The 27,195-nt window shown below is 40.5% G+C and overlaps 1 protein-coding gene across 4 annotated transcripts in view; it reads left to right on the top strand.

Annotated features, from left to right (window-relative positions):
- HOMER1 (homer scaffold protein 1) overlaps positions 1-15,947 on the top strand; it is a 365,230-nt gene extending 349,283 nt beyond the window's left edge. For all 4 annotated transcript variants that reach the window (XM_029575555.1, XM_029575541.1, XM_029575549.1 and 1 more), the window contains one exon: positions 8,061-15,947. In XM_029575555.1, the coding sequence (XP_029431415.1) occupies positions 8,061-8,249 (189 nt within the window). In that variant the 3' untranslated portion in view covers positions 8,250-15,947. The remainder of the gene's footprint in view (positions 1-8,060) is intronic.
- The last annotated feature ends 11,248 nt before the right edge of the window (positions 15,948-27,195 follow it).

The following is a 27,195-nucleotide window of genomic DNA, read 5'->3' as shown; positions in this document are numbered from 1 at the left end:
TTTGCTTTGTTACAGCTATGCTAAAGTGCCTTAGGCTTCATAGTGCCCTATAAGAGTGTAAGCAGGTTTAGGGGTGCAGTGATCTGTCTGATACAAGACACTGCCAGCTGCCCTCTCACATAACTTGCGATCCTAAGTCAGGGAAAAAAAAACGTGTATTCTCCTCAGAAATAGACTTTTATTTATCAGATTTGACATGTCACAGCATTTAGAAAATAACATCAATTCCTGTCACTAACATCCTAGCCACTAAGCACCAGTTTTCCCTAGAGAAATTTCTGTATCATGGGTAGTTTCACACATGTCATAAACCTTAGCTTGCTTAAGAGATTAATACTTATGGCTAACTTACTTACCCCTGATTCCAACTTCAGGCGATACCTCTGTTCACCTCTGAAGCAGGTTCCAGTTGGAGAATGTGGGCAGGGGAGAGTCTAGCTGCCTGGGCTTGGTGCTGGCAGAGCAGGCAGGCTGTGCAGGAAGGCGACTATCTTCTGGCTCTGGTGCTTGCCGGCTGTCTGGGCTGGTTCTCATCCTTCCTCGTCTATGATTCCGTGTCACTCTCCGCACCTGAGCCGGGATCTCCTCTCTCCATTTACCTGGCCACGCCTAGTCTTCTCCCTTCTTGGTAGCTGGGAGGGCTGGTTTTCCTCTGGCCCCCCTTTTGCTTCCAGTGACACCTTCTCCCCAGGTTTGCATTCAGGGTTTGTGCCTCCTCTTCCTCTGGGGATCCACAGCTTTCCTCTTTTAGTTCAGGGCTCACTCTCTCAGGGAATCCTTTCCTTCTTTTTTTCTTTTTTCAGGGCTGCTCTCCTCCAGGGGGTTTGTTCTTCCTTCCTCCTCCCCCCCCCCCCCCCCATTTTATTCTTTCCAGCTGATGAATATGCATAACCTCATGCATACCCTTGTGGTGGGTGGAGGGTCTTTTGCTGCATTGCAGGTCTTTTTCCCCCTCCCATTACTTCAGGAGGGGGTCCTGCCATGTTGCAGGTTCTCCCCCCCTCCCATTCCTTCGGGGGAGAACGGCCACATTTGTATGCCAAGCTGTGTGTCAAGAGTGTTTTTCTCCATCTCAGGCTGCCCCTTCCTCTAAGGTTGAGGGTCTTTCTGACAAACAGGCACATCTGATAAGGTATCCTTCAGTGTATTAGGACAAGGCCTCTTCATTTTCCACAGCAACAAGGTTTAAGGTTCACCTGGGCAAAATTTCTTCTCTTGCTGTAACAGTGACTGGGGCCTGTCAGAATTTGGCCTATACATGGCTATTATAATTCGTAATTGGTGCATCATTGATAAACAGGAGATCTCGCCCTACAAGAGGTGACGCTAGCAAATCAGATTCTTATATATATTCTTATATGTTTGTTCTCTATCTCTATCTTCTGGCATGGGTGTTAAACCTATGCATGCTGAACTGGTCTGATTGGACTCAAGACAAGAAAATAATCAAGTAAAAAACCTAATTTTCCCTTATGGAAAAAAAAAGTTTCACATACAGAGGGGCATTGTCATTTGATGGCAAAGAAATTGGTAGCATATTACTGGATCTGAAGTCAGTTCGTTCTACAGTTTTGCAACCCAAAGGGTTGTTTGTTTTTTTTAAATAAAGTTTTGCCTTTCTTTGAACTACAAATGACTAATTACCCAAACACAAATAATTAGATGGAAAAGAATGATAGACGAAAGGGAAAAGGCTCAAGAACATAAGGGGCTGTTGAGTGAATACATTTACTGAGGAGATAATATGGTTAGTAAACAAGGCTGTGGGCCTTAAATGGAGTACATTTGAAAATACTGAAAGACCTAAAGGAGATGCTGTCTATACCTCTCATAGTTTTGTTGAACTTCTCACTTGAAACACAAGAGGTTCCAGGAAAGTGGAGAAAAGTAAATGTAGAACTGCTCTATGAGAAATCCCGAGCCCACCACATCCCATCTAGGCATGGTCTGCTTACACCTTGCGTTTTTTCCAACCACATGCCAGGTTACTGGGGAGGTTGCAGCCCATCTGTATACTTCTCCCAGCTTGCTTGGTGGTGGACTTCCAAGTCCATCACATCCTTCTTGGACTGCTAATGGCCTCTTTTGCAGCCAGCTGTTTACCAGCTGACTGAAAAGGTTGCAGCCTATCCACATACTTCGCACAGCTTCCTCAGTGGTAGACCCCTGACCACCACAACCTGCTTTAGCTGCCAAAACTTCATGCTCCTTCCATTTGCTTTCAAGAAGGTGCATTTCATATCATACCCTAACCTCATGCCAGTAGATTTTTCTTTGTTTATCTTATTGCTCCTCTACACCTTCTCTTGCTGAATGTAATCCTCCCCAGTCTTTTTCCCTACCACAGTCTATTATGAATCATGTTCACTGTCTGCCTTTTCTACATTCTTCACTTCACTAGCCATTCAGTCTTCTGCTCTGTCTGCTGCTCTTGAGCTTCAAAATTTGTTTTCTCTCATTCAGGTATCTCCATTTCTCCTGAGACAGCATCTCATCCTTGTCACTTTTGTCACACCTTCTCTTTTTGTGTCTGTATTCTCCTGCTTCTGTCAGCTGGGGATATGAATGCCAATCTTGGCCTTCCAAGGCAATTCTCACTCCATCTATACACATCAAACCATAATACCTCCAGTATTATCCCTATCCCTCTTTCTTCTCTTTTCTCTTCCTTTCTCTTGCTTCTTGTGGCATACCTCTGCTGTACTTGCAACAAGCTTACCTACATTCCTGACCTCTTTAACTCTCTTACTCTCCATCTTCTCACTTTGTCTGAGACTTGACTTTCCTCTGAAGGTGCTGCCTCAGTTGTTGCCTTCCATCATGGAGGATATCTATTCTCCCATACACTTCATTTGGTTGGCCACAGTGGCAGTATCAGGCTGCTGCCTTTCTCCTCCTGAATGTTTCAACCTCTTCTTCCATTTCATTCCCACTACTTTTCTGCCTTCAAGCTCTACTCCATTTACCTGTTCACTCCACTTCCTCTCCAGGTAGTTGTCATAAGTCCCTCTATTCCTTTCTCACCAACTGATTCCTGGCTTTCCTTCTTCCTTGAACTGTCTTTCCATTTTCTCAATCTTGGGAACATTTACCTCAATGCCAATGACTCCTCTGACTTTTATGCCTCAAACGTTCTTGCTTTAACCTCATTTGACTTCTAACTTTATAATATCACTCCTACTCACCAGCATGGCCACTGCCTTGACAAAGATCTTTCTTCTAACAGCTCTCAAACTTCTCCATTTCAATTCTTCCCCTCTAGCCATCATCTGCTAACTTTTTCACCATTTAACCACACCCTTCCCACACTCTTATCCCATCATTACCAACACAATTTAGGAATATCCAGACTATCGATCCTTGCTGCATCCTGTCCACCACTGTCTCAGCTCTCCTTTCCCACTGTGTTGTCAGTCTGTTGACGCGGCAGTTTATTCTAATAACAATATACTCTCCTGTGCTTTGGATCCTTGCCCTTCCCCTTTCCCACCCCCATCCGCATCCTGTAAGTCATATCAAACCCCAGCCTTGTCTCACCTCCAGAAATTGCTCCCTATGTTCTTGTGCCTATTGGATAAAATCCTGTGCCTATGCTGATTTTATGCATTTCAAATTTATGCTGATCTCCTTCCAGTCTGCTATTGTACTCAAGAAGCAAGACTACTATATCTGTCAAACTCCCTTGCCTCCAAAACCTTGCAGTCTCTTTACTATACTCATCTCCCTCATCTTCCCCCATCACACTCTACATGGACTATGACTGACTACTTCCATGAAAAAGTTCACAAGATTAATATTGAGTTCTCTAGCAGATAACTTTTACCTCTCATTGCCCCCATGTTATTCGTGTTCCTTCATTTGGGAGCTACTACCCGTTTTTCCTTTTCTGAAATCACAGGGAAAGAAACTGCACATCTTCTCCTCCAAACTAACTACCTGTTCCTCTGCCCCCATTTCCACCTAGCTCCAGAGCTCTCTTTTCCTTGCCATCATCCTCTCAATCTGTCACTTTACACTGTATCTGTCCTGTTGCCTTCAATCATGCTGTGATCACACAATCCCACCCCCCCCCCCCCCAAAAATATATCCCTCACTGCCCTGATAACTGTTGTCCCATCTCCTTTTCACATGCAAAATACTTGAATGTGCCATTTACTTCTGCTCTCTTCACTTTTTCATTTCATACCATTCCTGATTCACTTCAATCTCGCATTTGCCCGCTACATTCCATGTAAAAAAAATATTTCCTAAAGTCTCCAGTAGCCTGTTCCTGGCCAGATCCACAGGTCTTTATGCAGTCCTCATCTTCCTTATGCTATCTATTGCTTTTAATAATGTTGATCGCTGACTTCTCTTTCGTACTCTGTCCTCATTTGGATTTCTGCACGCTTTTTTGTCTTAATTCTTAACTTACCTTTCTCTTCACACTTTTAGTATGTACTCTGATGGATCCTCATCCACTGTTATCCCACTATGAATTGAGGTATAGTTGTTTCTTCAGTGCTCTGATCTTCTTCCATCGCTTTCAGTACCATCTTTATGCTGATGACTCCCATATCTACCTTTTTACACCAGAAATTTCACCAGGAATTCAGTCTCAAATCTCAATCTGCTTGTCTGACATTGCTGCCTGGATGTCCTGCTGCCATTTTAAACAATATAATCGAGACAGATCTTATCTTTCCCGCCTCCCTCTTTCCCCCCCCCCCCCCCTTTTTCTCTTTCTGTGGATAGCACTGTTGTCTTCCTGGTCTTCTAAATCCATTACCTTGGAATCATCCTTGGCTGCTCTCTCTCTTATCTATATACATATCCAAAACACTGATAAACTTATTTCTTTCTCAATAACATATCAAAAATATGTTCCTTTCTGAACACATTTCAAAAACCTTTATTTAAACTCCTATCACCTCCCAATTAGACTATTGTAACCTGCTTCTCACAGGTCTCTCACTGAGTCATCTTTGTCCACTACAATCAATTAAAAATTCAGCAGCATGACTTATTTTCTGCAAATGTCGCTACATCCATATAACTCCTCAAGTGACTACATTGGCTTCCTATCTGTTCCTGCATTCAGTTCAAGCTTTTCGTATTCATCTACAAGTGTATTCATTCTGCAGCTACTTATTACCACTCTTTATCATCTCTCCCTATACCCCTCCTGAACTCCAATTATCAGGCAAGTGACTCTTTATCTATGCCCTTCTCCTCCATTGCCAACTCCAGACTCTATGCTTTCTACCTTGCTGCTCTATATCCCTGGAATAGACTTGCATTGTCCTCTTTCAAATCCATTCTAAAAGCTCACCTTTCTGAGGCTGCTGTTAAAACTTAACCCCTGGTTCTCCTGACCATACCCTTGTTGGTTTTAACTAATTTCCGTAATAAATACAACTTCCTAGTGTCTTATGCATCCTGTTTATCCATCTTGAATCAATTGTAAGCTGTACAGAGCAGAGTTTATCTTTTATGTGTATTTGGACAGCACTACATATGTCTGTTAGCACTATAGAAATAAATAGTGATAGTAATCAGGGATTGGAAAAGTAATGAAGGTACTACTGAAGGATTCAAAAAAGCAGTACCATGAAACCCAGTGGGATCATAGACAAAACGGTTTCACAATTGAAAGTTTTGCCAAACAAACTTAATTGATTTTTTTGATGAAGAGAATAGAGTAGTAGAGCAGGGGATTGCTTTCTGGAGGTGAAAAACTAGCATTCATCAAACAAGAAAGAGGCCTGTAGGGTTGGGTATGGGGTCATCAGTTCTGAAATATCAAGTGAGCCAGTCAGAGAGACATTGGGATCGATATTCAATAGATTTATGTTGTTACAATCTGCCTTTAACCACATAAATGTAACCAGTTAAAAATCCAAACACCGACTGCTCCCACTCACTAGGGTCTAGCTAAAATCTATCCACACAAATTATAGAGACGGTAACTTTTAAACAGGTGTGTGGATGCACGTGTGCACCTTCGTCGGCCCGCACCCAGGGACACGGTCATTTTATAACATATGCGTACATGTTATAAAATAGCCTGACCGGGTGCACGTGTCGTTCAATTCTAAGTGGGAGTGTGCCTATGCGCACAAATGCCACTTCCACCGCATAAATGGGGGAATTTTAAAAGGCATGCAGACTGTTGCCATTACTAGTTTTCCCAATTCACCCAGGTAAGAATTGGGACTTTCAAACCCCTCTAGTTCAATTGCCTCCCTTTTCCCCTGTTAACCCCGCCTCTCTGCCTATTTTTCTTTATTTTATTACTTGCATATCATCCATAGCAGAAGGAAAATTACGCAGCAGGGGACCCAGCGCACCCTGTGCGCGTAAGTATTTACGCACTAATTTCAGGGACACTTTTGCCCCATTCCTTTTATGGAACTTTTTATTTGTACACGCAGCATGAATTACTCATGTACTCCAGTAACTTTTAGAAATCTGCTCAGTTATGTGCCAGCCCAACTTGTGCATGGATCTCCCGGTTTTGGTGCGTGCCGGGCTTTTAAAATTCTCCTGTATGTGCCCAGATTAAGACAGACCAAAAAGGGGCTGGACTTATCAGATATAACTCAATGTTCAGCACTAATGGACTAAACTTGTCCATGTAAAGCAAATATAGTTGCACAAATATCTGCCTTAAATATAAGAACATGGGTTTGTGCAGCTAGATATAAAAGAGTATTCAACCACAACTTGTAACTGGTTCACTGCAGTTGGATATCTGCAGGCTTAACTTCATCACTCAGTGGATCTTTGAAAATCTACCCCAAAGCAAATATTAGAAAGAGAGAGGTATGTTGCTTCTTTACAGGTCTGTGGTGAAACCCAGTCTTGAATATTATTTTCAAATCAGTAGATCACTTGTACAAAAGGGTATTAACAAGGCAGAAGCAAATCAAGGAGGGCCATCAAGTTGGTGCATGACCTGCATGATATATCTAGGGACTTTCCTTTTTGGTTTTTATTTTGCCAGGGAACTGCAATGTTAGAACAAAAATGAAAGCAATGTAAAAGTGACTTTTCCACTGATTTTTCTGTGGTGTCATATCTGCCATTTTTCCACAGACTTTTTTTGTTGTTTGTTTTTTTGTTATAACATTGAAATTCCCAGGCAAAATAAAATAGAAACTAAAAACGAAGGTCCATAGATATACCATACATAAAGAAACTGGGGGAGATAAAGGTGTATTCTTAAAGAAGGAAGTAAAGGGAAAGAAATGATAAAATCAGTCAAATATCAAGCTTCAGTACCAGAAGCTAGCATTTTCCTTGGAATGAAAAGCTCAAGGAAAAGAGGTCTATATATGAAACTGAATGAAAGGAAACTCAGAAGGACTATGAGAACATGCATTTCCACTGAAAAGGTGACGAGCACCTGCAACAGATTTCTAGTGGGAGATTATTGGAACCAAAACACTGACAGAATTGAAGCGTGCAAGAGATAGACACAAAGAGGTCCACATATGCAGTAAGCAGGTAAGGGGATAAATTACCCAAATAATTTTATTTGGATTCTCAGCAGAACTTACTTAGATAAGTATTCCATTGAATATCTAATTAAAGTTACCCAGATAACTTTAGGACATCTATTTTTGAGGACTGACTTATCAGCACAAGTGTAGCCTGATAACACTGAATATGGTGATATCTGGCTAAATATTTTAATCCAACCTCTGCAGGCATCCACCCGTGCACCTTTTATCTAGGTAACTTTGTCTGCATAAGAAATTTGTGTGGACAAAGATACAAATACAAAGAAGGGTATAGTTTTAAAGGCCAAGATTTATGCAAGTAAAAGCCAGTTTTACTCGCATAATCTTTTGAATATGGACGTCAAAGGAACTTTTGTGACAGAGGGAGAGCAAAGGTGACAGATCAAATAAGACCTGTAATATCACACTAGGCAGGTACAAACAAACGGGCAGATTGGGTGGACCAGAGTAGTCCTCTTCTGCTGACATGTTTTTGATTTCTATAAATTGAAGGATAAATTTGTGTTTTCTTTCAACAATACTAATTATGATGCTTCCATTTTGTTATTTTTAAAGGAAGTAGAAACTCGAAACAAAGACTTGGAAGGACAACTAGCTGATCTGGAGCAACGTCTGGAGAAAAGTCAGAATGAACAAGAAGCCTTTCGCAATAACTTGAAGACACTTTTAGAAATTCTTGATGGAAAAATTTTTGAACTAACCGAATTACGAGATAATCTGGCCAAGTTAATAGAATGCAGCTAAAGAAAATGAGATTTCAGTGCCAATCCTCTGAAAGATACACTGTCCCTTCATAGAACTATGTCGGGCTCTGCATCAAAGTTGCACAAAATTAGAAAACTACTCCTTAAGGAGGGCCTCTTTGCAAATTTAAGTAGTGTATTTTAGAGTAAATTTTAGATCCAGTTTTGTAGCTAGCTGACAAAAAAAATGATAAAACTTGAATTACAAATTACCTCCTTATGTATTATTGGCCATAGTTAACTTGAAAGATTTTAATAGTAATTTGATGCAATCCTTTTCTGATTATTTGCAAACTGAAGACATACTAGCAATGTCAGGGTCACATCGACTTTTTGTGTTGAGAACACAAAATGTATTTTATCCACTTTTTCATTAATTTAAAATATCTGATTGTGTTTTGTGTGAAAACTTAGTGAAGACAGCCCTGTGTCTTTTGTTGTAATCTTACTATTTTCTCAGGATATTTTGCACTGTTGAGAAACGGCGCCATTACCAATTTATTCTTGCCAGGAGTGAGAGAATGCATCTTTAATTGATACATAGTTAATCTTACTGCTTGTATAGAGTTCTTCCTTTTTTTATACTGGAAGATATTTCTGTATGAACTTCATTCAGATGTTCTATAATATTGTCCAGTGTATGGTTTATGTTTCCATATTAATTCCATTTATTTACACTGGGATACTATCTCATTTTATTATACATTTTGAAACAAACCAATGAAGGCAGCTGAGTCTCTCAGAGAAATTGCTTGTTGATTTATGCTAAATTTGTTGTACACAGATAGATACTAAAGCAGCTCATTTATTATCTGGTCTTGTTAATTTAAATGCGTACAGGTATGTTTTGAAAAATAATGAATAATGTTTTCTAAACGTTACTGAATGATCAATGCATCTCAGTGTATGTAGTAAAGGACAGTAGGAACTTGGAATATTGTAATTAATATTATGACTATACCACTTTTGAAAAAAAATTACAGTTGATATTGAGTTTAACAAAACAAAAAGGACTGTTGCTAATAGCTGTGTGATCAAAACAAACTGAAATTTAGATATGTTTATTTTGAATGGGTCTTAACATCAAAACCACACCAGGCAATATTCAGAACTGTTAATTGTTTAAAAAAGCAAAAAAACAAAAAACAATGTAAACTCAATGGATTATTATCCTAATGAACAAGTTTTTAAGTTTTTTTGATGTAATTTTAACAGACTTTTGGCAAACATTCATTTGTTTATATAATATATTTATTTTAAGAAAAATCTTTGAAAGGTAAGCCAAGTGTGATATGTGTGCTTACTGTGTGGTAATTTTGATAAGAGTATATTTTTGCCAAAATAAGCTTGTGTTGGTAAGGGATTTTTTTTTTTTTTTTTTTTAAAGAAAGGAGTTTCAAGGTTGAACTTTTAAACTGTCTAAACATACACAGTCCTTCTGTTGCACTCGATCCTGATTTAATGCAACCAAAAATGCAAAATTCAACTAAGGTTAAAATGCATACAAGAATTCACTTTTACAATTACTGATCGTCAATCTTTTAGGTGTGTGTGAATATAGATAGATAGATGAAAGAGACATATGACATCTACAAATAAAATATATCCAGATAGTGTATGTAAATATTTGCAACTAAACTGGAATCTTTCAAGCTATGATCCTGCTGTAAAAAGGAGACTCATAATCATGTATACAAGAGAAAATGTAGATATCCAAACAATTTTATGACTTTTTTCTGTACTGTTAAAATATCAGTTTAGAAGAATCTTTTTCCTGTTATATTAGCTGATCTTTTATTTTTTATTTTATTTTTTACAGAGAATAGTTTACTAAATGATGAATTTTTTTTATTTTCAAACATTCCATAAGTGGAAAAAGGTGACTTTAGTGCACCTATGAATAAAATTCTATTGTTAGATTACTTAAATATATATTTACAATAGAGGATTGTTTGGAAATTGTCATCCAAAATTCATAATTATTTAGACCTGATTGTCTCTCTTCTGTATTTGGAAGATGATAGTTCTCCTTCACAAACAGTGATTATTACATTAATCTCTTCGGCAGATAACTGTGTAAAGAAAAATTATACATTAATTATTTTTATAGTGTTATGAAATGGTTCCTATAAATTGACACATACTGACTAGCAGAATTTCCCTTGATCTCTAGAATTTATATGAAGTTCCTATTAGGACATGCAGGATGTCTGTGGGTGACATCAGATGGAGCCCGGCATGAAAGTCGAATTTCAAAGCTTCTAGATGCTTTGAGCATAACCTACTTGGGTATATGCAGCTCATTCCATGTGGGGACCTTAACTTTTTTTGTGAAACTTTCAGGTCGTGGTTCATCTCTCTTTCAGCTACTGCATTGGAAAACTTTCTTTTGGAGCCACAGGAGCTGTCATCACTAGGTCCCGGGTTTGTTTTTTTACACACTGATTGTCTTAGGTAGATTGCCTACTTGTTCTTTGTTTTGCTTTGGGGGTTTTTATTAGCCACAGTGCACTGGTTCTGATACCCCAGAGGGTGGTCAGTCTGGTTTTGTCCCAACATTGAGTCATTTGATTTTGCCTTGCTTGTTTTTTCTCTGATGCCTCAGGTAGAGAAGACCACAGTTGCTTTGATAAGTGCTCCCATGTGAATGCATCGGGTTTACCATTATAGATATCTGCTTTGGTTGGGAGCTGACTATGTCATCTTAGCCTGCTTCTGTATGAGACCATGACTCCTGGAGGACATTGTTTCTGATGAAAGCTCATGGAGACGCTCTTTGGGAGACTTAAGCCCAGCCAATCTGCATCGGAGACATCAAAATCAAGAGATCCAGGTGCTGCACTAGTTTCTGGCAGTGCGTAGACATTGGGGAGACATTGTCCTCGACATCAAGAAATAAGAATGGGGGGATTAACCTTCATCTACTTCCTTCCAAATGAAGGACATGCATCTGCTGCGTTACTAAGGCAAATTCCAATTATATGCATTAAGCTACTAAGAAGCATCAACATCTGTCTCTCTGTTAATGCATGATGCTGGGAGTAGGAACTTTCTGGCAGTAGCCATGTATCCCCTGAAGTGTTCTCATGGAGAGGAGAGCTCATCTTTGCCTTAGCCCCGGGAATCATGTCAGTCTTCAAAGACCCAGGTGTTAGTCACTGATTCACCTCTGGTGCCTCTGGATGATGTGGCCTCCCCTCTTGCTTTCCAGTACATGTTAGGATCGGCAATTTTCAAGGAGTAATTAGATAATCCCAGGAGGCCTGGGAACATCCAATGCAGGGCCACTGGTGCACTGGCATCAATGATGATGCAGACTGGCATTCAGCCCTTTCTGGAGGGGCTGAAGGCTCCGAATGAAAGGGCCTCAATGTCAGTTCCCAGAGGGGAATTGGCATCAGATATCACCACACCAATGCTGATTTCCAACACCTTTGTAGGGGGGAGCTTCCCTGATGCACAGGAGTTTCATTAGGGTCTAGGCCCCAACAGGCAAACGTCTTCTCTGAAGTCTTTCTGCTAGCCAGGTGAGATCCTGTTCTACACCCCTATTATACCTGTCTGGCTTAGCCTCCATAATCCTGGGGATAGAGTTTTGGATCTGAGGACTTCCCTGATTGGGGACATCAACCATCCTCTCCTCTGATCCCTCTCTAGCAAAGAAAAGGAGTTCTCCTCCAGAGAATTTCTTTCGCCAACTTTGTGAGGATGGTGGATGTCATTCTGTTTGAGTTACCAAAGAGAGAGTCTAGGATGAAGATGTTTGATATCTTCTAGTTGTGGCCCCCTCCTCCCCCATGGATATCATAGTAGCATCTGTCCATGAAATCCTTCAGGAGACTCCCCTTTCTGTGGCTTCTATTAGCAAGAAGATAGATGTGATTTATCATGTCCAAGAGGCACCCCAGTTCAAAAAGCGGCAACTACCACACCAGCTGATACTAGTCAAATCCACTCTCAAGAAAATCAAGTGATCTAGGATCCACTACTTGGTACCCCCAGCTGTACATGTAATACATTCTGAAAGTTGTCAAGGAGTTATCAGTTAGCTTCTTCAAAAGCAGTGTGCTGCTCTAGAGTCACCAGTAGACAAAGGGCTGGAGAATGGAAACACATGGTCCATTCAACCTTTTGTTTTGAATTGACTTTGAAAATCTCTGCAGTAGGTATTAGTGCCTACAGATTTGCCTAGCTGTGAGACCTGCCTCAGGGTGTCCAGGATAGGCTTGCTGATGTGCAATTATTAGATTTCTGCTGAACACAACTCAGGTAAGTGTCTCTTTCCCACAAGAAAGAATTACCACATTTAAATCTTCTGGAGGCAGGATAGAAAATGAGCCAGCAATTTCCAGCAAGGGACATGTTCAAGTTATTGGACTTCATGGCATCAACAGTGCACATTACTCCTTTGGCATATCTTCAACTGCAAAAAAAACAATAAACTATAGATCTCAATGGAATCAAGCCACTTAGGATATCCAAGATAGCATCCGCACAAGCCAGCCTCTAAGGGACTCTGTATCCTGGTGGCTGATCCAGTCCAATCTGGCAAATGAAATTCTCTTTCATATTTCTCTAGTACAAATTGTCCTAACTATGGATGCATCCAGCCTGGGCTGGGAGCTCACATAAAAGGGTTCCACACCCAAGGCTCTGGTCTATTCACAACAGGTTTCATCAGATAAATTTCCTTGAGCTAAATCCAGTAAGGTGTGCTCTAAAGACTTTCAGGGATCAGTTTTCCAGCAAAATTGTCCCTGTCCAAACATAGTGAGTTAGCAGTGTTCTACATAAACAAGCAAGGATGGAGAGTCTTGTACCTTCTTTGTCAGGAAATCATCTGGTCATAGCACTGGACCATTTCCCACAGAATGATCATAAGAACCACATCTGGTGAATGAGAAGACTGCCTAGTGGATGGAAAGAGTTGGGTACTGGAATCTCACAAATGATCCATAGATTGTGTAGGGAATAGCATACCAGGTTTTGGAGAATGTCACACCCATGTAGATCTGTTTGCCTCTCTTCTAAACAAAAGGAGTGTTTAAAAAAATGTAAAACAGCTTTAAAGGCTTTCCTGATTAAGGAAGCTTTTAATTGAACCGTGCCATAATAAGAACAGTGAGGTAATTATTTACAAGAGACTATGTTTTTGGCAGCTTTTCCTATTCTAGGAAGCTCACTACCAGTGTTGTTTAGACTTGTGGAGTGCAAAAAAATTAAAAACGACTCTAAAGGTTTCCTGATTAAGCAAGTATTTAAGTGATGTGTACCTGGTAGGCTTGTGTCCTCATTGGGCTTGGGGTTGTTGTACTATTTTAATGGTGTTTATTAATGTTTGCTTTGTTGATTGTGTTATTTTTGTAAATCACTTAGACCTTAGGCTTAAAGTGATCAAGAAATCTTTAATAAACTAAACTAAAACTAAGTATCACAAACTACTCCAGGAGACAGGCATAGGGCAAACTGCCTTGGATGCTTGATTGAGGACAAGGCTTTCTATTTGCATATTATGAGATTTCTCTGATGGCAAAAACCTTGATGAAGCTCAAAAGGGATTGGGGGACTATGATTCTTATATCTTCCTATTAGCTAAGACAGATTTGGTCTCCACTCCTACTTGAGATGTATGTCAAAGATTCAGTCTGGTAGAGGAATTTGCCAACACTCATCACTCAAGATTGGGGGCTGCTATGACACCCTAACATCAAGTCCCTGGCCCTCACAGCCTGGATGTTGAAAAAGTAGCCCTGCAACCTCTGAATCTTTCTGAGAATGTCTCGCATTCTGGCTTCCAGGAAAGATTCTACAAGGAAATGCTATGATTTAAAGTGGAGAAGGTTTGTTGCGTGATGATGGAAAGGGCCCTTAATCCTTTCTCTGGTTCCCTATTAAAACTGCTTGAATACCTTCTACACCTCTGAGTCTTGTTTGGAAATCCAACTCCAAGTTCATCTCAGTGCAATTGACACTTATCACCCACATGTAGAAGGTAAAATCCATCTCTATATAACCTTTAATTGTCTGTCTCATGCAAGGCTTGCTTCAATTGCAGCCTCCTATCAAGTCTCCCACTGCGGTGTTGACCCAGCTGATGAAAGCTCCGTTTGAGCCTCTGGACTCCTGTGAAGAGTTGTATATGATCTGGAAGGTTGTATCTTTTGTGGCGATCACTTTGGCACTTAGAGTCAGTGATTTCCAGGCTCTAGTGACTTATTCACTTTATAGTAATGAGCAGATGTTATCATTGGGGAATATTGTACTTCCTATATCTGCACCAGATGTAATCTTTGAAATCACTTCTGTACTTTTCAACAATCGGGTGGTTCTGCACATGCATTCTAAGTTCTTGCCTAAGGTGGCATCAGACTTCCATCTTAAATCAGTCAAACATCCTTCCAACAATTTTTCCAGGCCACATGTCCACAAAGGCGAATAGATGTTGCCCGGTCTAGATTGCAAGAAAGTCTTAGCCTTCCATCTAGAGTGGATTGCATCTCCTTTAAAGTCCATCCAGCTTTTTGTTTTGATTGTTACTAATAAACCTGGAATTGCTGTCGCTAAGTATGCTGTTTTTCCTTGGCTAGTAGATTGCATTTCCTTTTTTTATGCCTAGGAAAGTCTGAGCCATGGTGGTGTCAATAGCCACATAGTATCAGCCTGCATGGAGATCTGCAAGGCTGCAATGTGGAGTTCTCTCCAACTTTCACATAGCATATTGCTTAGATAAAAAGACTCCCAATGTGACAGTAGATTTTCCAAGTCTTTCCTGTGGAGTCTGAGGTATAGAACACAACTCCATCCCTCCTAGGCCCTGTTCTTTTGGTTTCAGATTGCCCTAGAGGTTAAAAAAAAAAAGGGGAGGGTGGTTAGAAAATATAAAATGGCCCGTTGGCACTATTCCTTGGTTATTTTCCCTTTTTTGTATCTCACAGTCTATAGCTTTGGATTCATCACCTGTGAGGATTGCCATTCTGCCTGTCCTCTGAGAAAGTTGTTTACTTATAACAGGTGTTTGAGGAAAACAGAATCTTAGTCGTCCTATCTCATGCGGTGGAATGGTCAAGACTGCACAAATCCGGTGAGGTATGCTCAAAGTTTCTAGAAGCTTTGAATTGTGCCAGACTTTATTTGATGATGATACCCATGTGTGAAGATTGACATCCTCCTGTCTTTGGAGAACAGCATTCTTCTTTCCTTGTATCGTTGTGGTATTACAGCTGTTGGGCAGTAGTCACCTTAGTTCCTTTTTACTACTTCATTGAGGAGAAGCCTTTCTTAGACTTACCACCTTCATCTGGTTCCTCTGATACTGCCTTTGCATTTTCACTATTTTAGTAGTAGTGTTCTAATAACTGGATGGAAATGAGATGAGCATGCAGGGGGTAATTTGCTGGTAAGGCGCTTACTACCCTTGGTAGAAGGCATGGAGATTACTACCTTTAACCTTAATGCTTTGATGTTTTTAATACAGCTGCTAATCAAAAATAAAATCACGGAGTGAAAAGTGAGTGGAAGATGAAATATAACCAAAATAATCCTCCTCAACAACGATAATAATAATGATTGTTAAGAATAAATTAGACCTTCATACTAGGCGTCAGGGTAATGTATTTAAACATTTACACATTCTTCTGCCTTATATATAATCATCGGTCTCAAAAAAACAAATCCCAGTGTTCATCACACAATGTCCCATTGTAATGTATTATAATATTTATATATTTTTTGTTTGTAAATAAAATCTCTTCTACTATTGAACTGAAGAATGAGTCAACACTTATCTCATATGAGATCAATCGTCGCCAAGAATGCCAACATTAACTGTTAATCTTCTCAGAAGATGCCCCTCTTCTTCAAGCCAACCGACACGGGTCAATGTTTCAAACCTGGGTTCTTCCTCGGTATAGTCTCATCAATAATTTTTTTTTTCTGGTCTAAAATATAAAACAGGTCACATGATATTGCAAATGCAAAAATAAAACACAATTATTGCTGCTACACCATTAAATATACATCATGGTGTCAAACTGGAGGTATAGTCAAATATAGTCCCATCGGACTACCAATGAATTTAAAGAGTACAACATGTCAGTCATCTGTCACTTTGAGAGGTGCCCTAAATGAGCGATCTACAATAATGAGTACCAATTAATTTTTGTTAAGGCCAGTAGAATGCAGGGACTAGAGATGAAATATCCAAAATTGTTCCCTCTAAGTTGAAAAGCAAGATCTCCTCATATGTTAGTGAATACCTGCTCAATCACATGCCATTTTAAGTTGAAGAACTGATGTCTAGCTTCAATGCAATGCTGCACCATTGGTGCTTGAAGTTTTTGAGTTGTTATACAACTTCGATGTTCAATCAAGCGTTTGCGAACCAGGTGTGATGTCCTACCAACATATTTCTTCCCACAGGGGTAGATGATTAAATAAATGACATTAGATGACAAACAGAATAGTGTCGTGCTTCATATAAAATGCCCGTAGAACATCTAATCATGTTAGACCAGTAATAGATTGCCCACAAATGGAGTGATTGTTAATGCACAGCCAATGACCTTTGAAGTTGAAATCTTCTTCCACATGTACTGTATCAGAGTCCATAAACCAAGAATGACCCACGGTCTGGATATTTTTTGGCACACTTATAGGCTATAAAAGGTTTGTTGGTGAAGTTAGAATGTAATTGTAACATGGGCCAGTGTTTATAAATAAGAGAAGCTACCACCGGTGCCATGGACGTGAATTTTAATATGTCGTCATCTTCATCTCGTACTTGATCCAGCAGGAGTCATTGTCTATCAGCATTGTCTCTCAAACGCCTGTTTTATGAACTTAAATGGCTACCCTCATTGTAAAAGTCTTCTAAATAAAAATTCAGAATGTTGTAAATATCCATACGAAGAACAATTGTGTTTAAGCCTTAAAAATTGGCCCATTGAAAGATTTCCCTTGATGATATGGATGGAAGTTAGAAAAATGTAATAGGGAATTCCTATTGCTCGTTTTGCCAAAATTGGTAGTACTCAATGTGGACCCACTTTTAAATATGGTGATATCTAAGTAATTAATTGACTGAAAGTGATATTTTTAAAGAAAATTCCAAATTTGAATCCAAAGAATTCAACCAAATGGAAAAAGCTTGAAGTTGTGTCACATCTGATTTCCACAGCAAAAAAGATGTCATTGATGTATGTGGTCCACAGAGCCACATTTTTAAATTGAGGAGAATCATATAAATGCTACTGTTCAAACTTAGCCATATCCAAATTTGCCAGACTCAGGGCCATAGTGGCTCCTATCACAGTCCCGTGTATCTGTTTATAGAAAACATTATTAAAGCAAAAATAATTCTCACATAAAGCCAAGGATGCCAAAGTCGAAACAAATTCAGTCTGTATTCTGTGGGGTTGTACTCTCTCTTCCAAAGTATCCCAAACAATCTGTAAAGCTTGAGGAATACTGGTATAAAGAGATTTAATATCCAATGTGGCTAAAATCATGTCCTGTGTACCTGTGATAGATCCCAAAATTCTTAACATATGAGGGTTATCTCGAGTATATGATCTAATCAGGGAACCACTGGTTTCAAAAACTGGTCTACGAAAATAGAAAGCGAGCCAATTGCAGACACTATTGGTCTACCAGGTGGATTGTTCAAATCCTTATGTACCTTTGGAACCAGATAGAAGGTAGGAATCTGGGGATGTTTAGAAATCAGAAAGATAGCCTCTTTTGTTGTTAAAAAAAAAATATATATATATATATATATATATATATCATTCCTCTTTCTACCATGTCAGCAACCCGTTGTTGGATGTCCACAGTGGGATCCTTATCTAAAATGACTTAATTTTTACAATCAGCTAGTTGGAGTTGTATCTCCTTAAGATATTGTGAATGACATTATGCCACATTTGTGCCCCCTTTAATAACCAGTGAAGAATCACATGAAAGGGCCTGCAATGCTAGATATTCAGCTTTAGTCAGATTATATTTGGGCTTCTGAGGTTGTAACTCCATCTTACGCAATCGTGTAAGACTAGACCAATGAATGATTTATGTGGATCAATGGCCCCCGGAGGTAACCAATTCGATGGAGATGTCACAGCCTGCTGGATGGTAAGCAAAATATAAATCAATCTGTAGTTTACAGGAAAAACAAAATAAATCAATTCTATATGAGAGAGGATCATGGTGTTGAAAAGGAACAAAAGACAGCCCCTTGGCCAAAACAGATACTTGTTACTCCGTAAGAGTCTTACCTGAAATATTTATGATGTTAGATTGTCATTTCTGAGAACAGGTGTTCAGATGATCCTCTGCATAATTACATCTCGATCGGAACAAGCGCCATCTGTACGGCTTGCCCCGCGTCTCCCCGCATCCCCCTTCTTAACATTCATTATTATTATTATCGTTGGTGAGGAGGATTATTTTAATACAACTGCAACATTTCTCCCTGCTTAGATGGCAGGGGGAAAAGAGAAATTGGATTCAGAAGACAACCGAGGGCCCCTACTTCATGGTGTGGGATACTGATATGCAGATATAAGGTAAAAATCACAGGACTGCTGCTATGGCCAAATCCTAAAAGAAACGAAAAAAGTGTGTATGGGGGTAACTTGCTGGTGCAGCAGTTACTACCCTTAGGAGTAGACTTTCAAACATATGCGTGCGGGCACATGGAGGCGCCGATTTTATAACATGCGTGCACAGGCACGTGCATGTTATAAAATCCATTGGCTGCGCGTGCATGCATGCCGCATTTTATAATCCACATGCAAGGGAGTGTGAATTTATGCAAAGTCCATGCGGCAACATAATCGGGCCTTCCCCAGTTCCCTAACCCCCTGCCTAACCTTCCTTCTTCTTACCCTTTCCTCCCCACCCCATAAAGCTAACCTACTTGGCCTGAATTTTTTTTATTTTATTACTTGCTGCTCCTCAAGAGAAGTAATTTACGCGCACTGGCTGGCTTCTGGCGCACGCTTCCCCGGGACATAGGCTAATGGCCGCAGTCCCGGTAGGCCTCTTCCTGCCCCTTTCTCAGAGCCCAACACTTGTGCACCTATCGCCCCTTACGCACGTGGCCAGGCCCTTTTGAAAATGCGCACAGTGCCCGGCCACACATACAAGTGGTGATTTTTACGTGTGTGGCCGATTTAAAATTAGTCCGATAACCAATAAGCCTTGATACTTTTGATGCAGCTCCAACATTGCTCTCTGCTTCAACGGCAGGAGGAAAGGGGAATTGGATTTAGACAACTAACAAGGGCCCTGACTTTTATGGTCTGGGGAACTGATACTCATGGGGGGTAACCTGCACAGAGCAGCAGTTCTACCCTTTCAGAAGGCATGGATTACTACCTTTAATAAATAAGCCTTGATAGTTTTGATGCAACTACAACATTGTTCTCTGCTTCGAAGGAAGGAGGTTGGATGAGGAGGAAAAGAAATTTGGATTCAGGGAAAACCAACACAAGCCGTGACTTTTTTTTTTTTTTTTTTTTACACAGTCTGGATTACTGATGCACAGACGTTCAGGAAAAAAAACAAAACACAGGACTGTTTCTATGGCCAAGTCCATAAGCAAAACACATCAAGCAGCACTGACTGATACATAAGAGCTTGCTGGGCAGAGCCGGGTGGACCATTGGTCCTTTTCTGCCATCATTTCTATATTTCTGTATTATTGCATTTGATTAATTTTCCTGCTTTAACAGTTGTCTCCTGCTTTTCAGCTCTGAGTTCTTTGGGTAGAGTGATTATTTTTTTTGCATTTTCTCACTACTCTACAATATTTTCTGTAATACTAAAGATTTTTTTAAATGTTTTTTACCTCAGCATTTGCTTGTAGTATAGTAGTGATTTCAAAGATTGCATCTAGTACAGAAGTAGGATATACCTCATCAATGTTTATAACGTCTGTCCATCACTACCCGAGAATAAGCTACAGTACAGCTGGAGGTGAGATTTGCTGAAGGATGTCAAACTGAGCTGAGAGATTCAAATCCACCACTAAGATAAACTAAAGCCTGACCAGAAAATTCTGAAATTTATCAAATACTTCACTGATCATCAGGTTCTCCACCTGTTCAGCTGCTACAACTTCTCCCTCCCCTAAAGAGTCATCAGCTCAAAGAAGTCAATTGTTAGCATTAAGGTGCTAGTGGAGGTTTTGATGCATCCATGTATAACTTTGGGATTACTTATGTGAAATAAGTAATCCAAAGTCTAAAATTAAGAAATGGACAAAGTTTTACAGTGCTTTTCACACTAAGTTTTAGTCGAGTTGCAAAGCAGGAAACTGATCTTATAAGATCATTGTATTTATCTGTCTTCCATACTCTGCTTCCTCTTCCCCCCCCCCCCCCCCCCAATAACTTTTGAACCATTCATCCAATTTTATTCAAGCCTGTGCCTCAGATTGTAGAACACTCAGTGACCCCTGGCTCCTGCTTTTCATGTGCCTCTGATGCCTCAGACACTTAAGAATCTATTTTTCTGATTCACTTCCTATAGACAAGCAAGTCAGTTCAGTTGCAATCCCAGGGAGATCAGAGCATTTTTAATGCTGTCTTTGCCATTAGTTAGTGACCATGGTCACCAACTGACTTCAGGAAAAAGCTTCTCCAATGTTTAATATTATACTTACTACATAGAAATTTGCTCAACAAATGTCATAATCATATGTAAAGAAGAAAACTCTTTATCATGAAATATTCATACAATTTCATATTGTTTGTGTAATTCTCTAATTTTCTTTTCAAGAGTTGTAGGAAATTAATCTTTGGACAAAAAATATGCAAAAGCCCTGCATGTTTGTTTGACTACACATTTTTCATGGTGCATTCTTGCCCCAAAATTAAATCTAAAAACTTTTAGACTAGATTTTATACTACTGCCCAGTCATTATTACAGTTAGGCTTTTAACTGAACCTCTCATATTCTGTTAGCCCTTTATTTCCTTCTGCTTAATGCATTCTCTACATTGCGAAAGGAATACAGAAAGAGGAGAAAGTGCAGAGAGAAGTGACCAATATAAGGGGCATGAAACTGTTCCCCTATAAAGAAAGGCTTAAAGAGATTAGAGCTGTTCAGCTCAGAGAAGAGATGGCTCGGGGGGAATATGATAGAGGTCTACAAAATAATGAAAGGACTTGACCAGGTTAATGTAAGTTGGTTATTTACTATCTCAGTAATAGGGTTAGGGGCCCTCCATGAAGTTAGCAAGTAGCTCATTTAAAACAAAGCTGAGAATTTTTTTTCACTCGATACATATTTAAGCTCTGAAATTCATTGCCAGTGGTTATGGCAGTTAATGTAACAGGGTTTAAAAAAGATTTGGATAAATTCCTAGAGGAGCAGTCCATAAACTGCTATTAATCAATAAGGAATAGTAGTTTAGGATCTACCGTATTTTGCGGTCCATAAGACGCACTTTTTTTTCCCAAAAGTGGGGGAGAAATGTCTGTGTCTTATATAGCGAATGTACGTCTCTTCCTCTCGTGCGCCATCCCACTCCTCCTCCTCCCAACTCAGTGCAATCAGTATGGTGCAGGACAAACATCAGCTGTTTGAGCATCAGCTGTTTGAAGCGTGTGCTACGGAGGCTCCTCCAGTTCAAACAGCTCCCTGCTGGTCTGCTGTTCCCGGGGTGCCACCGACCTTTGCAGTAAGATGCACCACGGGAACAGCAGACCAGCAGGGAGCTGTTTGAACTGGAGGGGCTTCCGTAGCGCACGTGGTTCAAATAGCTGATGTTTGACCCGAGCTTCGCAGTAAAATGCACCCCGGGAACAGCAGACCAGCAGGGAGCTGAAGCTCTGCTGGCAAAGATGATACATGGCATCAAAGTTAGTACAGGCCATTTTCTTCTTATTTGTTTAGATATATTAGAAAATAATTTGACCTGCGCCACCATACTGATTGGGCTGAGTTGGGAGGAGGGGGATGGTGCGCGAGAGGGAGAGATGCTACATTCAGTCCAGGGGGAGCTCCGTACAGAGCCCATCATGGGGACAGAATATTTTTTTCTTATTTTCCTCTAAATCCTAGGTGCATCCTATGGTCAGGGGCATCTTATGGACCACAAAATACGGTATTTAAATTTGGATACTTGCTAGGTACTTCTGACTTGGACTGGCCACTTTTGACACTGGATGCTGGGCTTGATGGACCCTTGGTCTGACCCAGTATGGCATGTTCTTATGACTATATTCAGTCCTATTTGTCTGACTAAGTTCGGATTTAGTTGGACAAAATGTGGGATTTGAAAATCCGACTGCACTCACCAGCCCCAAGATAACTAGATAACTTTAGCTTGATAACAGTTATCTGGGTAGTTTAGAAGTGTGGTAAGGGTGTGTGGGAATGGAACCATTTAAGTTAGTCAGATAAATTCTGATTTTCTGCTCTTCAGCAGTCCTAAATTTAGCTGGATAAACATCTGGCTAACCTTGACTGGGTATATTCAGCAGTGTGCGTGCATCACTGAATATCTCAGAAAAGTTAGCCAGATAGTTCATCAGGCTAACTTTACTAACTGGACACCATCTGCAAATTAATAAAAATAATTCCTAAATATAAGTAAATGCAATTCTAATAATGGTTCAAAACCATTAAATAAAAAATAAAATACATATGCAATAAAATTCACCCTATTATTCAGCAATGCCTGACTTCCCTACTCTCACTAGAAAATTGAGCCACTGGGGAGAAAAAAATCACTCAAAAACAACTTAAATGAATAAATTCACCAAATCAGACATAGCAATACTCAATCTAACTAGGCTTAACCATACCTGATTGCTCTCAGAAAAAAATATAGACCTAGAATATCTGCACTTTTTGAGGGGGAGGGGGAAGGTGTAATTTTGTTAGAAGCTCAAAATAGTTTTCCTAATGCACTATATTCCCCTCCTACCTGAAAAGGATTGGTGTACTGACTGTATTTCAGCAGCCTATACTCACATTGAGATCCATCCCAGTTTTTTTTTTAATTCATTTTTATTTCCACAGCAACACAAACATTGAGAATATGACTGCTGCCAACCTCCAGTTATACATTTGTCATAATTACAAAAAAAGTAACAGCAAGTTTTCTTAATGTAAACAGTGTTCTTCATAGACAGCAAGATGAATTAAGTATGACATGTGGGTGATGATATCTGATGACATCAAATGGACCCTTCTCTCAACTACTGAGCATGTGCAGGAGTTCCCACAGCAATGTTGTCTCATGAGCCCCTCTGTTGATTTTAGAACAAAATGAGCTAGATAGTCAACTCTGGAGGGAGAGTATTTAGTATGGTTAATTCATCCTGCTGTCTATAGAGAACACTGTTTATGGTAAGCAAACTTGCTTTTTCTTTCAACAAGCAGGCCTGAATTAGCCATAATACATGGGGAGTCCCAAGGTGAAGGTTGTAGTATATTGTATAGCAGTATAGAAATGTTAAGAAGTAGTAGTGCTTACTGAAAAAGCAACCCAATACATCTGGTAGTAACCTATAAGGGAATAATTAAATTCTCAGTAAGGACTGGTGCAATAGTATAATTTAGATAAGAACCTGATTGATTTTTAATAAGAAAATGTCTCTTATGAGCTAGGGGTAGGTGGGAGAGAAAGACAGACACTAGAATTACCTAAAGTAAGCCAGAGGGAGTTGAGAGACACCAAACTTTTTTAAGGCTTAAGATTTCCCAAACCAATATCGATCCTCTTCAGCTACCAGCAAGATGACCTTCTCCTCTCACTGCTCCCACTGGATTGAGAGTTACTGAGCTCTTCCCTGAAATATATCTTGTGCTTCAAGGCAAGTTCCTACTACACAATCCTTTTACTGATTTAAACTTTAGTTAGTGAGCCTGAGTGACTCACTGCTAATCTTACTGTTTAACAAATGTTGGCACCTACTCAAATCATTCATATTAATCTAACAGCTTTTCAGTAACTGACCTTTTTACTGAATACAAACTTTAAAATATTAGCACTCTCTGACTTGCTTTTTATATCTGACACACAAACTAGACATTTATAAAAGTCTGTTTGCTATTGAAAGACTGAAGGAGAGCACCTGCTACTGGTAGTGAGAGGATTCCACCACAAAGCATAAGTATCATTGCCAGTGCGAGAGAGATGTGTATATAGGCATAGGAGTTTTTCAGAGCCAGTGGACATATCCACTCTCCTGTCTGAATGAAGGGCAGAATGATGTAGAAGGGAGTTCATCTTGAATCTCTACCCTAATAGATTCTTGTTCAGACTTTGTAAATCCAGGATGGGTCTCGCTCCCCTGACTTTCTTAGGGATAAGGAAATAGTGGGAGTAGAATTGTTGGATAGATGGACAGGTTCTATTGCCCACTGCTTGAAGAAATTCCACCCTCCAGTGGAGCTGTGCTGAGTGAGACAGATGTGAATTGAAGGATGAATAATGAGGAAACATGGGCAGTTTCCACAATCTTGAGTCCCCAGTAATCCTTAATGATCTTGCACCACTCCTCCAGCTAGAGACAAATTATCCCCCCATCAAAGGGATTAAGTTCTAAATTTGGAGATTGATCAAAACTTGGACCAGGAGTTGGTTGGACCTGATGTGCTGCTTTTGCTTGACACCTCTCACACTGCTGGCCTCAAGCCAGAAGTTGGTGCTGTTGCAGAAGCAGAGGAAGAGGACAGTACCACTGGAATTGCCAGAAGGGGCTTCATTAAAAGAATGAATGCTTAAAGGTGAAGTAGGGCTGCCTTGAAGTCAACTGTTGCTTGGAGCTGATTGAAAGCAACTAGACAACCACCTGTTGCTCCTTGCTCTGAGCAATTATTTATCTGAATTTGTTTTCTTCATATACTTTAGCACTGACTCCACATCGCTGATTGGTGAGGCAGCTGTACCACTCAAAATCCCAGCATTTGCAAAGACCGGATGGTATATACCCCAGGGCTCTGAAGGAACTAAAAAATGAAATTTCAGATCTATTAGTAAAAATTTGTAACCTATCATTAAAATCATCCATTGTACCTGAAGACTGGAGGATAGCAAATGTAACCCCAATATTTAAAAAGGGCTCCAGGGGCGATCCGGGAAACTACAGACCGATTAGCCTGACTTCAGTGCCAGGAAAAATAGTGGAAAGTGTTCTAAATATCAAAATCACAGAACATATAGAAAGACATGGTTTAATGGAACAAAGTCAGCATGGCTTTACCCAGGGCAAGTCTTGCCTCACAAATCTGCTTCACTTTTTTGAAGGAGTTGTTAAACATGTGGATAAAGGTGAACCGGTAGATATAGTGTATTTGGATTTTCAGAAGGCGTTTGACAAAGTTCCTCATGAGAGGCTTCTAGGAAAAGTAAAAAGTCATGGGATAGGTGGCGATGTCCTTTCGTGAATTACAAACTGGCTAAAAGACAGGAAACAGAGTAAGATTAAATGGACAATTTTCTCAGTGGAAGGGAGTGGGCAGTGGAGTGCCTCAGGGATCTGTATTGATCCTTACTTTTCAATCTACCTTATAAATGGGCCATGACCGACGGCCCGCAAATGCGCAGTAGAGCACAGCTCTACTGCGCATGTGCGGGCAAGGACGTCGGTCTTAGCCAGCGTAAAAAAAAAAAAAAAACATGGCGTCGGGTGGCAGCGGCGATGGCGGCGTCGGGTGGCAGCGGCGGCGGCGGCGTCAGCGAACGAAGACGAGGAGCAGCGGCGGCCAGTAGCGAGGGAGGGAGGAGAGAGAGAGAGGGAGGAGAGAGAGAGAGAGAGGGAGGGACGGACTGAGTGAGAGGGAGGGAGGGATTGAGTGAGGGGGAGGGACTGAGTGGGAGGGAGGGACTGAGGGAGGGAGAGGGAGGGACTGAGTGGGAGGGAGGGAGGGACTGAGTGAGAGGGAGGGATTGAGTGAGGGGGAGGGACTGAGTGAGGAGGGAGGGAGGGACTGAGTGAGGGGGAGGGACTGAGTGGGAGGGAGGGACTGAGGGAGGGAGGGGGAGGGACTGAGATGGGGGGAAGAGTGAGGGGAGAGGGAGAATGAGGGAGAGGTGAGAGACAGGGATGTGAGTAAGTGGAAGGGTAAGAAGTTGTGGAGCAGAGAAAAGGAGTGGAGGAGGGCTGAGGGAGAGGGGATGGGATTGAGACAGGGTGGGGAGTGACTGAGGGAAGGGGAGGGAGGTGAGAGTGAGGGGAAGGAGGCAGTGGGAGACAGAGAGTGAGTAAGACTGAGGGGTGGGAAACGGGGTGAGTGACTGAGGGGAAGGGGGAATGAGGGAGAAAAAGTGTAGGAGGGTGCTGTTTTCGAAAATGGACCGAAAACAAAAATGTAATGTAGCCTGTTGTGACGGGCTTAACGGCTTGTATATTTATAAATGATCTGGAAAAAATACGACAAGTGAGGTAATCAAATTTGCAGATGATACAAAATTTTTCAGAGTAGTTAAATTACAAGCAGAGTGTGATAAATTGCAGGAAGACCTTGTGAGACTGGAAAATTGGGCATCAAAATGGCAGATGAAATTTAATGTGGATAAGTGCAAGATGATGCATATAGGGAAAAATAACCCATGCTATAATTACACAATGTTGGGTTCCATATTAGGTGCTACAACCCAAGAAAGAGATCTAGGTGTCATAGTGGATAACACATTGAAATCGTCGGTGCAGTGTGCTGCGGCAGTCAAAAAAGCAAACAGAATGTTGGGAATTATTAGAAAGGGAATGGTGAATAAAATGGAAAATGTCATAATGCCTTTGTATTGCTCCATGGTGAGACCACACCTTGAATACTGTGTACAATTCTGGTCGCTGCATCTCAAAAAAGGTACAGAGAAGGCAACCAAAATGATAAGGGGAATGGAACAGCTCCCCTATGAGGAAAGACTAAAGAGGTTAGAACTTTTCAGCTTGGAGAAGAGATGGCTGAGGGGGGAGGGGGATATGATACAG

The sequence above is a fragment of the Rhinatrema bivittatum genome, chromosome 1 (assembly GCF_901001135.1).
Source record: "Rhinatrema bivittatum chromosome 1, aRhiBiv1.1, whole genome shotgun sequence".
Taxonomy (NCBI): domain Eukaryota; kingdom Metazoa; phylum Chordata; class Amphibia; order Gymnophiona; family Rhinatrematidae; genus Rhinatrema; species Rhinatrema bivittatum.
The sequence above is the reverse complement of the archived record's forward strand: the minus strand, read 5'-3'. Positions and strand labels throughout refer to the sequence as shown.